Source organism: Falco cherrug, chromosome 15 (assembly GCF_023634085.1).
Source record: "Falco cherrug isolate bFalChe1 chromosome 15, bFalChe1.pri, whole genome shotgun sequence".
NCBI lineage: Eukaryota > Metazoa > Chordata > Aves > Falconiformes > Falconidae > Falco > Falco cherrug.
This window is the reverse complement of record NC_073711.1, coordinates 14,177,477-14,189,725: the sequence shown is the minus strand read 5'-3', so window position 1 is coordinate 14,189,725 and position 12,249 is coordinate 14,177,477. Positions and strand designations below refer to the sequence as shown.

Here is a 12,249-nt window from a genome sequence, read left to right as displayed (position 1 = left end):
TGCCCCGCGCTCTCCTACACTCTTCTGAGCAGGTCACCTCACCCCGGTAGGCACAGAGGCACCCCTCCCAGCCAGGGAGTGCTCATCCCTGGGGCACAGCTGGCCATAAGCGCTCACCCCTGGATGGCATCCCAGCCCAAGGCTCGTCTCTGTCGCTCCTGTGCTGGAGACCCATTCACTGCCTGCTACTGTGCAGGGGACCCGCACATTGGGCTGTCAAAAAAAGCTCTCGTGGGGTGGCAGCTTCTGCTGCACCACCCGTGTGCTCGCAGCACATCACTCACCCAGCGTGCACAGCACCCGTGTCACCCCACCGTGCTGCCAAGACAGCACCTTGTGGGCCCCAGTAATCTTGCTAGTATGATTACACTTAATTCCCTGAAAAATAGAAAGAGGGAAACCAAAGGGAAGCCGTGTGATTCTTACCATGGGATCTAGGTGATCTATGTAACATCTGCTTCAACAGAAATGACTTGCCAGCAGGATCTGCTTCTGCAAGTCCCACGGATGACAAGGCCACAGTAAGACGGGACTGGTTTTTCTGTTGTGGTGTTTTTTTTTTTTTTCCCTCCTTGCTTTAATAAGAAAAGTGAAGACAACAACATACATGGTTCAGGAGCACCGACAACACAGCATTGGAAGAGAACTCCTTCACACCATACGATGGTTTGGAGCATGGGATGGGGAATGACAGATTTGGTAGTGGGGTTCCCATACTCCTCCAAGCAATTGTCTGGGGGGAGTTTTGGAGTGGCTTAAACCCACAGCTGTGCCACCTTGTTTGCCCAGGTTGATGCCCGAAGAGACGGCCAGACACCAACCTGTAATCTGAGTTAATCTACAAACTCATCCCCGTTCCATCAACAGACAAGCTGCAACATGCCTCTTGCACAAAGTGTACCTACCTGTTTCCACCACTGAAAAAAACAAAATATCATTCCAGACAGGTCAGGAGGGGGACAACCTGGACCAGGTTTATGTAGTTATGGTCACAGATCACAGAAGTTTGCTTACGTGACACTAGTCTCACATTTGTTCCTGATTTTCAGAGCCACTGGGTGTTTCTGGGGACTTCTGTGCTATCGGGCCACAGCTTTGGCAAAGCTCACCAGACACCCAGGCTCTCACCCACGGGTTGCACGAGTGGAAGAATCGATGGATTGGGATCACCACGTCCCACCAGCACCCGTGGGGCTGTGCACCCTTGATGGACACAGTGAATGGGCAAATCCCCCCACAATAGCTGGTGGCTGCTGGACATCCCCTCTCCCACCACAGCACCCCGAGACTCAAATCATGCCAGACTTGTGCCAGCTGCCACTACAGCCCCAATCCTGTGGTTTCTGGAAACGAGCCTGGATGGCATGTCCCTGACAGGGAAATTTTCTTCCTCCTTCTGTGTTTTGCCCTAACGGAGCTCTTCCCCTACACCCACAGACATCATCTTTGGGTGCACAGCAAGACTCCAAGAGCAAGGTTTTACAGAAGCTACCATAAAGGCAAAGCTTGCTAAAACACAGGTTCTGAGGAACTGCACTGCCAGTGCCCACATTAAAAAACAAGAACTCCTCAAGCACACCCTGATTCTAGGTTATCTTACAGACCAATGGACCTGACACAAAACAAAAAGATCAACCAAAGCAAAGCTAAAAGCAACTGAGTACAGGCTGCCATGCTAGGTCAGTATAAATAAGGAGAGAAGCATGTATTTAAATGTTTTTATTTCAACTAATGCTTTGCCACCATATTACATCACTTTGAATAGCCTGGAATAGCAAAATGATCTCAAAATACAGCAAACAGCTTGCCAAAGCAAGATAATATTAAATCCTATGGATACAGCATCTTCCTTCTTTGGCGACAATGCTTCCTTTTATCTGTAAAAATAGTTTTATGTTCCAGCACATTTGCTGTTCAGTTGATTGAACCCTGGTGTTTATGACACTTGCCTCTTCCCTGCACAAAACCTCCCCACAATGTATATTGGGTTTATATCCAACAGCATTTTAAATAAAAAAGTTATAGTTTTCATGCAGATTTTCATAAAAATTATTTTCTAGATGCACAGAACTGAACCAAGATGCATACAAAAATGCATTCACTTCCATTCTCAGGTGTAACCGTGCCATCAGCAACATGCTATCACGTGTTACTGCAAGAGATCAAAGGATGGTGGTATTCTCATATATAGCATAACTTTAAAAAAAAACCCAACCAAAATAACCAAAAAAACCCTTTTGATTAGCAGCAAGATAAAAAAACTGCCATGCTTCATCTGTAATCAAAATGGTTAGATGTATAAAAAAGCACCATGTACAGAGAATACCAGAGGAAGATCCATCTTCCTAATTACACATTTCTCCTTTAGCATTGTGAGCTGGCCTGCAGGTCCCAACTTGTACTGTAGCTTTATTTGCAAAGTTAAGGAAGTGGTCAAACCTAGAATATGCTTGGACCGTATGATAGGAATTAAACTGGATTGCAGACAGAAATTAGATTTTGTTTCCATTACAACTCATACCAACCACCTTATAGCCCTCAGGGGTAAAAAAAAAAAAAAAAGACAACAAAAAAACCCACAAACAAAAAACCAAACCACACACCAAGTATCTGAGAAATAATGGAATGAAAACAGCTCCAGAGCAGTATTGCAAGATGCAGGTCTGTTATGAATGCATTTCTGTGAGCTCTTGATAAGTTAAACTTTCCTTTGGGAAAAGAGCACATCTGTTGGTTAAAACTCCTCTCCCTGAGAATTTTGATAAGAGTTTGTCTTGCAAAGCAAAACAAAGTCCTTTGAACTTCAACAGTTCCTAGGCCAACAGCATTTCAACGTGGTCACAGCTGATCTGCTACTCATGCACCCAAGGTGGCAGGTTGGGTTTTTGTTGCTTTTTGTTTCGTTTTTTTTTCTTTACGTGGATCAAGCTTTTTATACTCGCTTCATTCCTCTGCCCATCAAGCAGGCAAACACGGTCATGACCATCTTCGGTTTCACCTCCACAAGATCTTCTGGAAGAGCATAAACTCTGGCACCAATTCTTCTTGCCATGGACACAGCATACCTATTCACCGTGGAAAGATGAGTGGGTCAGCACTGAGACTGCTACCAATAAATAACAAGTCAGCTCTTGCCCTGTACAACTCAGTTTCACCTATTATCCTCTTTATCAAGAGTATAAGTTGTGTAACAACGCAACAACACCTCATCTGTCTGTTTTACGAATTTTTTTTTTTTGATCTTTACTGTGGAAAAGGAATACAGCAAAAGTGTCATTAATGTACAAATTGGCCTTTGAATGTCACGTCCACTTTAACAACAGTTAAAAAAATTGCAATTAATATTTTCTAGGGCTAATAGGTAGCATGTATAACCAAGGATTAATCAACTAACATTTACACTTCCCCTTCTGTTTGCTCTTTGAAAATTATCAAGCAAGACTATTCTCTGCAAGAAATTTTGCTGTCATTCAGCCACTGCAAAACGGTCGCAGAACACACATTTCAAGGCATGTTTTAATAGGCATCCTTTAAACGTGACAACCTATGATTCAGCGAGACACAAGACCTACACAAGGGCTGCATTTCAAAACCCCTGAGCCACCAGCTGAGCACTTCATATGCCTGAACAAACAGGTGAGAAACAGAGTATCATTGCTAAGAACTGCATGGGCTGTTCTGCATTTCTCTCAACAAGCAAGAGAGTCCAGCCAACTAGACCCTCCAGCATTACGGGCAAGAACAGCAATTAGATTTCAAGAAGTGCTGCCCATCTAAAAGGTGCAGTGTTAAAAGAGACTGAAAACCACAGTAAGAAACAGTGGTAAAAACACTTGCAGCTTGAAGGCAGCACATAGAAGGCACAACTCTTCCGATGCAAAACAGCTTTTGAGATTGCAAACTTACTTAGCATTATTTTGTTTGTCATCTTCTGACAGATGACCAGTCTTTACAAGGTCATAGTTGATACAACCAGGCTGTATAGCATCAATTAAATCCACAACCGCCAAGCTCGTGCTGATGGTCTTGTCCTAGAAAATGTAGGGACAGACAAGTAAAGATGAACGTCTAATCCTTAAAGCACACTTCTCACCTCAAATTCACCTGCTCTGCGATGTGCAACACCACAAGCTTTAAACGACCCATTTCAAAGCAGCAGTGTTAGTGATTATTCCCAGCTGGACCACAGGGAAAAACCAAAGTGCTGCTTCTCCTTTGCTAACAGTACAGGACCATTACTCCCATTTACTGCAAGTGCTCTGAAAATACAAAGCAGCAACCAATGTGCAGGCAGCAGGTCTGCCCCACTCACCGGACCCCAAGGGACAATGCTCACTGCAAATGCCCACCAGCTCCAGCCCCTATGCTTGCCAGCATCTCAGCCCTCACCTCCGCCCCACAGCCTGGCCACCCTCCCCTCAGCTGCCACCTTACCAGCTTTCTTGCCCCACTGTTATTCCCCATTATGGGCAATCCTAAAAAGTCTCCACTCTGGTAGCTCGAGACCATTTTGTTCCCAGCACAAACTGAATCCTGTCCTGTTTGAACCCCTTTATAAGATGTTCCTGCTGTTCCTCCAGACACAGAAATACTTTTTGAGCATGTCTCTCCTTCTGGATGCAAGAGGGGAACCTGCACCTTGAAGTTCTGGATGGAGGTGGACTTGCCAGCTTCTTTCAGCGTCTGGTTTACCCAGCTGACTATAATGTCATCATTAGCTTTCTGACCATCACCCAGGTCCTCGAGGACATTCAGCGTGTACCTAAGAAGCAGCAGAGAGAACAAAGTTAGGCACAGAGCCTCGGCATAGCCCTGATAAGCGTGCAGCCAGGATGCAATAAGAGACCATGGCAGCTTGGAAAGTCTTCACGGTCTCAAACTCTGCACTTTTTTTTTTTTTTAAAAAAACCAACTCCTTTAGCAAAAAGGAAGAATCACTTATCTGAAGTGTGATTTCTGTTAAAGCATTTAGTCGTTCTAGCCTTTCAAGTCCTTTAATGTGAGCTCACAAAATTGCCTGGGCTCAGGACGCTTGTTAAAACTGTTTCACCATTGACCATTTGCTCCATAGTGGTAACACATTACCTGAAAGGTGTAGATCAACCCATGAATTTGCATGCTGACCTCTAATGCAAATAAGGAGTTACCACGCAGCTATATATTATATATTTGCATCATCTTAGAATTCTTCAGAAATAGATAAGAAAAAGGTCAATCAACTTTGTCTGTTAAGTTTCTCCTTCCCCCCATGCCAATGCAGAAGGGGATTATTAAGTAGCCCTGGATTGTTTCTCCATCAATTTCCAATTGAAAGTTAGAATATAAGAGTTGTGCAAATGTTGCTCCTTAGGGTTTCTGCATATGGACCAGACTTGAGCAGTGATCCCGGTCAGCAGGATGCTCACAGATCCACCAGCCGGTTCTCCAGAGGTTTCTGCTCCAGACTCTCACATGCAGCAGGCTCAGCGATGCCACAGTTCTCTCCAGCTGTGTCTTGGAAATCCCCCAAGGACAGAGGTTTTACAATCTTTCTGGGCGACCTGTTCCAGTGCTGTAGTGCTCTTGTGGCAAAAAAAATTCCCAGACTCTGTACTCCACTTACAAGTTTTACATGTTTGAGACTGGTCCTACCTTCTCATCAACTGCCAGACTAAAGCTAGTGTCAGCGTTGGGTTTCCGTCATTCAGATCCTGTCCGCCGATGCCAACCAGGGAGAATTTAGCTGGATGCTTTCCCAAGTCTACAGCATAGTTACAGTTTTCTAGCTACACAGGAAAAGAGTTTAAACAGAAAAATCACTCACAAATGCAGTCTCTTGACTAGAAGCCTCAAATAAGAATTTTAGCATCCATGGCTTCTCTTAAAGCCTTTTCGAAATGCTTACCTTTTTCATATTTGCTCCAAGCTTAGGGTACGGAGGCTTGTTAACTTTATTCCAGTCAACAGGAACTTTGATTTTTTCATATAATTGTAGTATTACCAGTGCATCTTGGAGATCGCTTAAGTGAAAAACATTGATTAAGCCTAATGTTTCAAACTTTAAATGCACTCTGACTTTGTCACATCCTGACTAATTACTACTCTTTACAGGCTGTTGCAATTTCAACAATCCTAAAAAGAAAACAATTCAAGACATGTTGCAGTTTTCAGGGCAGGAGGAATGCTCTGTGCTTAACATCAGCCAGCTGCTGAGCTGCAGCAGGTCTTGGCATGGTAATCAGCACAGATCCAGAAGAAAAACTGTGCTACAAAAAAAAAAAAAAATCCAAAAGGTAGCCAGCTCCCTCCACTGACTACAGGGACCCAGAGTATCTTGCCTCCTAACTATGATGTCTCGGTTAAGCCCTAAAAATAGGTGAAAGGGAATTTAGTTCCAGTTTCTCTAATGCAGTTGCTCAAGCAAACCTAAATGTATTGGGATCTCAGAGTACCAATTTACACAAGGTAGGGGAAAATAAACCGTCTTCAGCCCTTTTTTGCTGGCATGCCAAGTGCAGGCTCAGAAACCCCTAAGCTAGGGACTGCAGGGAGGCTATGGTGAGCATCTCCCACTCCCTACCATCGTCCTTCCTCAAGCTCTTTGCTCAGCACTGTGGGCGACAGGACACTGGTGGAGGCACATCTCTAGCCTGATCTTGGGAGGTGGGTCTCTCCCAAGAGCCTAACACTTACCCGTAGAGGTGATTTACATGTGGGTTCACACCAAGGGAGTTCATCCAGTTGCGGAAGGTCCGTTCCTCACGTGTCTCTCCTAGATGAGAGAAAACAGGTTCATGAAATCTCTGCAAGCTTAAAGTTCCATCTTGCAATGCGGGGAGCTTTGAGCAGCATAGCTCATCAACTAGGTTTGAGTAGAAAAAAAAAAAGAGAGTATTTTTTCTATTATAATTTTTTCGATAGAAGAGAGTTGTCCTGATAACTAGAGTTTTGGGTATCAATTTGATTCCTCCATGCTTCAGAAGGGTGTGCCTCATTTTTTGCAAGAAAAAGTAGCAGGAAGCTTTATCACACAGGTGTTCGCTAACTGCTATGTGGGGGGCAGGCAGCCAAAGCCCTAATCGCAGTTCTGCCAACAATCAGTGCTCCCACGAATGTCTCGCTGCATTACTGAGGTGCTCCTGCCCACCGCAGGAAATAGCAAACCCAACTTCCCAGCCCTGGCAAGGGGCCTGACAGGCTGCTGGCAGCGCTCCTGCAGGTTCAGAGCAACTGAACAGGCTGTCAAGTACCCTTCTCATCCGCCCCAAATGAGTAAACCACCACTGCAGCACCGAAGCCTCAAATTATAGGTGTTACTTCAACAGATAGAGCTCTGCTGGGCACAGCGTCGTGACACAAGAATTTATTTTAGGTATTTCTCTCCTGCTAATTTTGTGACTGATAAGGCCATCACCTTCCAGTAGGGTCCAGTCGATGTCCTGGTTTTCAGGCTTGGTAAGTGCTGGGTACTTGTTGAACAGGTTGGCAACGAAAGCCAGGTTCAGTTTGGGATTGCCACTGACCACATCAGCTGGTGTGACGAACTGCCGGCAGCCAAGCCGATCTGCCTGCTGAAGCATGTACTCTGCTCTCCGCAAGTCATCCTTTTCCTGCCGGGATGCAACGGACAACGGCTGTCATGGAAGAGATCAGGCTACAAAACAGGTGGGAAGCTGCTGACTGCTACCTGGGGCGGTGTCACAACTCTAACCCCCTTCCTTAGGCATCAGTCACAAAGGGATGAAGCATGCACGCTCATTCCTGCTGCTGTGGATGTAACCGTCGCAGTTTGTCTTGCTATTTTTTCCTAGCATGGTGTTTTCCAAGTTTAGATGCTTTACGCTTTTTGAACTTGGTGGTTCAGAAGCCAAAGTCAGCATGGTCCTGAACGGAGCGAACGCAAAAATGATTTGGCCGGTAACGATCAGGCCTGCAACCACCGCTCATTTAGCACACACCTGAGGTGTGCACATGCCCACTGACACTTTACACGCTCTAGGAATTAAGATACCAGGTTACGTAGACGTCATCAGGCAATTATAGGGTACAGCTAGTTCACAATTGTAGCACAAGGACATGACAGCCCGAATACTTACATTGAAACCTGACATGTTAATATCAATCTGAGGCTCTCCTTCTTTCTGCCCTTTAGGTGCAATTTGGTTGAGGAGGTGGAAATAAGCTCTGGAATCCTAAAATGGATGACAAATAAAACTCAGGTCTCCCACACAGCGGTGAATACACCATAACAATTCGTTTCATGCTCATCTTTAACAAGTCACTGTGCATAACTGGCTTATGTACCTTTACTGAATTACCAAAATCCGTAAGCTTAAAAGAGAACGTAATGGCAGAAATCCAGGCAGCAGAAAAGAAAACAGAAAGGGAAAAGGTTAGAAATATTTAAGAGGAAAATTCTGGGCTTTAACTGTTTGAATGCTGCCTTTGCTGCAAGCTCTGGTGCCACAGCCTCCTCTCCAATGCTGGAGGCGGCAATGGCCGCATGCTGCTCGCTCTCATGGCCCCCACGGCCAGGTGCCCCAAGGCAGCCCAAATCCCTCAACAAGTAGCCATTTCTACTGCTACAGCAACAACGGCAAGGGCTCAGCAAAGACAAAGTCCAGGCAAAAAGCTGATTATAAGAAGCCTGAATGTTTTCTCCTGTGCCTGCCTGCTAGCTAGAACAGCTTAAAGGAGAGAGGCCAGGGATGGTCATGAACTAGGAGCAGAAAACAGCTGCAGAAATCATTCACCAACTACAAGTCCTTTCAGACCTCAGCGCTAAGAAGGACCTCAGCATATCCTGGCAGCCTATGGGTGGCACCAGAGAATCCAACAGCTATCAGCAAAGCTGTAAGCAATTTTGAAGTTGGAAATAAGAGTGACCACGTGAGTGTGCACAGGCACGCACACACACAGGGGAGCTCTGAGCTCCCCATGCACCTCCGTTATCAAATGTCTTTTTCTACCTCTAATAGCCCTTTAACCTGGAATCTATTTCAGTCCTCTTTCTCCTCCTCAAAACTGCTGCCCATGTGAATAAGCTGCAGAAACCTGCTGAGAGCAGTGTCCAAAAACCCCACGCTGACCAGGAGTCACTGCCATCCCTTTCTCACCAGTGCCGAGAGAAGGGAGCCACCCCCTCACATCTCAAAAATAGCTGTAAGACTCCTCACCCCCATTTCTACTCAGCCCAGTGTAGAGGATAAAGGGTCTTGTTTCCCTTCCTCTCCTCAGCCCATGACATTTTGGGTGAAATGCCATCACCCGCCGAGACTGTGGGGAAGTCACGCTCTCCAGGGATGCAGTTAAAGCGTTTCACCCTGCAGGCTGAATGGCCTTGAAAAATTGTTTCCATCAAAAAAGATGGACTAGAAACATTCGAAAATCCATGAGTAATAGCACACTCGATCAAAACACGTAAAATGCTTCGACAGTTTAACACTGGCTCCACCTCATGGCAAAAGAGAACAGCACTGCGGTACCTTAAATGCAACTTAACCTTAAATAAAAATATAATCCATAAAACCCCCGTTAAGCCCACTCTGTGTTAAGGTTAAGAAAGGTCCCATCTGCAGAAGGGCCTCATTTACACATGCAAACACAGCTCGGGCAGGCTGGCAGCATCTCCCCAGGCACACGCGGGTCAGGAGAGCTCTCGGTACCTTGATATCTGAGCTGAAGTTATTGATTTTGTGCCAGCCTGCGTTTTCCAAGTGGAAGTTGGCCCATCTTAGGAGCAGTTCTTCTGGGGATAGTTTCATAAGGTCCTCCAGAGTTTCACCATCACGAAGTAAGGCAGCCAGTGCTAGAAGAAAAATGCTTGTGAGGGGAAAAAAGGAGTTTTCAAGAGGCAAACCTGCAAGCCAGAACTAGACCTGCAGCAACATTTCAGGATGAGACAGGGGACAATACCAACTACTCATTAAGTCAAAATAATCTGGGTATTAATAGAGTTTTCCAAGTTGGTTGTTACACAAAGAAGAGTATGAATGACCTAGAAAACTGTGCATAAAAAGTATTTTCTTGTATAAAAAAATTTTCTGGATTGTACATGCAGTCTTTTAAGCTGATGACAGTAAGCTAAATGTAAATTACTTCTAGCTCGATGGAAAAGCGCTGCTAAGCGATTTCATACACACTGTTAAAAAAAGGCCAGAGAATCGAAGATAAGCACCCCTTCAGCTGGCCAGTCCTTCCCTTGCCATGAATTTTCAATCTACGCCAAACAATGTTACCGTTTCACGACTGGGAAAGTTTAAATAAAAGACAGTGATGTCCCTCCATCCACCTGGGTGCTCCGATAGCCCAAGCAGCAATAACAGAGATCTTGGATTTGAATAATTTTGAATTTTTTAGGCTGTTGTGCAGGAGCAGCTGAGCACAGGGGGAGAGCTGCAGCACCACTTTCCCGCCGCCAAGGGTGAGGTGAGAGCTCAGCTGCACCACAGATGGCAGCAAGGAGGATTTTAGGACAATCAAGTCATTGCAAACACATTCCCCAAAAGCCAAAAGCCCTCCACTTCCCCCCGTCCCGAGGAAGACGTGCAGTTGTCTATAATCCCAAAAGGATGGAAGCAGCTTTTGCCACCTCCCAACAGTGTCAGGTGCCTCTGGCCGAAGCACACCGGGAGAGCTGGCCTGGCCCCCGGCAGCACAAAGCAACGGGCTCATTTGCACGGTAAGGCTTGTGCCAAGATGCATCCTGACTCGCAGAGCAGTGTTCAGCCGGCTCTCCAAGGCTGACACACGTTACCAGGGTGGCACAACCCACCCGCCCGAACCTGCTTCGCAGCCATAAACAGGCTGGACAGCACTCTGCTCGCTACGCGCCCCGGTGAACTCGAAGGTGAATACCCCCTCTTTCAGCAGAGAGAAGGGGAGGGAAGAGGCAGCGATGGGGCTGGAGATGACTGTGCAAGCAATGTGGTGTTCATACTTTAGAAGGAATAACTTATACTTTCATTTACCTTCATTTCTGCTGAGCTCGATGTCGGCGAACAAGCCAATCTTAATGATCTGCCAGAGAAGTCCAAGGACCAGGTGGGGTTTCCCTTCCCTCAAGTCCTCTGCGCCAATATTGACAACATGACACCCGATGGCAGATGCAGAATTCAACGCCAGGTTCAGGTTCTCCTGTGAACAGCACAGCCAAGTGAGACACAGCCAGGGGAGATGCTGCTTTGCCGTTCATCCAGCACCAGCGGAGCGGAGATCTCCCCCTCGTCCTTGCTCCGAAAGCAGCAGCTCGGAGGAAATGCTCCCGGCCACTCTGCAGCTGAAGTTTTAACAGAGCTGTGGTGGCAGCAGGCTGAATCAGCAAGATCTGAACTAGGCACCAGGGTTTAATTTCAGCCTCTGGTATTTAGTTTCAGCCTCTGAGTTAGACGCATCTAGTGGCATCAACAAGAATAAGGCTTGAGAAGCGTTAAATTATAAGCGCACGCACGCACAGGCATCCTCTCAAAAACGACCCATCGTACTATGGAATGATTCATAGATAGCCAGTGCCAATAACCGTATTGTTGTAAAAAGACAGCGCTGTGTGTAATCAACGCAGCAGTATCAGGTGAAGACAGCATTTCAGCCATTTTACCCATTCTGTCATTAAATTAGCATTTCTCTCTTTTGAACTGTACCCGCAGCGCTGTCAATTATGCACAGCACAAAATTGCCTTTAATAATTAAATGCAAGTTATAAAACTCGCTCCTTTCCAGAGTTCTAAAATAGTGCCTCGAGCCCCCATGCTGGTTTCATTCATGTTATCTGAATAGGAGTTTCAAAAAAAGATACAGTAATATAGCTGAAGTACATACAGTACTAGATACAGTAGACACAGTAGCATACCTGAATTATGAATGGGGTGAGTTTCTTCTTGTTAATTGCTCTTTCATCAATCGTGTCCGGAACAGAAAGATTGATCATTTTGCTGGTGGGAGGAAAACCAATATTTCAACAACATTTAGTATGTAGTCTCAGCATAACTCAATGCAGCATGACAACACTCACCACAGTACATTTCCTTTCGCCCGTTTGGTTTTGCGTATTTATTTTTCTAAAAAAATCAACGTTGCATAAGTGTAAATCAGAAGTTAATATTTACGTTATCAAGACTGTATTTGTAACTAATAGCTAAGCCTGAAACCTTAAACATGTTACTGGCCACTACTGATCTCAGCTTCTGGAGCAAAAAGAGCACATGAATTATTCACAGCGCAGTCACTGAACTAGTGAAGACTTATTGCTCTGCTGACATCCACTGCAGATTC

General features: G+C 45.5%; 1 protein-coding gene across 5 annotated transcripts in view; it reads right to left on the bottom strand.

The window, feature by feature from the left end:
* Positions 1-1,704: 1,704 nt before the first annotated feature.
* PLS3 (plastin 3) overlaps positions 1,705-12,249 on the bottom strand; it is a 52,338-nt gene continuing 41,793 nt past the window's right edge. For all 5 annotated transcript variants that reach the window (XM_055727452.1, XM_014277431.3, XM_055727453.1 and 2 more), the window contains 11 exons: positions 11,828-11,909; positions 10,950-11,115; positions 9,645-9,787; positions 8,076-8,171; positions 7,394-7,589; positions 6,673-6,751; positions 5,885-5,999; positions 5,632-5,765; positions 4,639-4,762; positions 3,907-4,031; positions 1,705-3,065 (listed from right to left, as the gene is read on the bottom strand). In XM_055727452.1, coding sequence (XP_055583427.1) covers positions 2,933-3,065; positions 3,907-4,031; positions 4,639-4,762; positions 5,632-5,765; positions 5,885-5,999; positions 6,673-6,751; positions 7,394-7,589; positions 8,076-8,171; positions 9,645-9,787; positions 10,950-11,115; positions 11,828-11,909 — 1,393 coding nt within the window. In that variant the 3' untranslated portion in view covers positions 1,705-2,932. The remainder of the gene's footprint in view (positions 3,066-3,906; positions 4,032-4,638; positions 4,763-5,631; positions 5,766-5,884; positions 6,000-6,672; positions 6,752-7,393; positions 7,590-8,075; positions 8,172-9,644; positions 9,788-10,949; positions 11,116-11,827; positions 11,910-12,249) is intronic.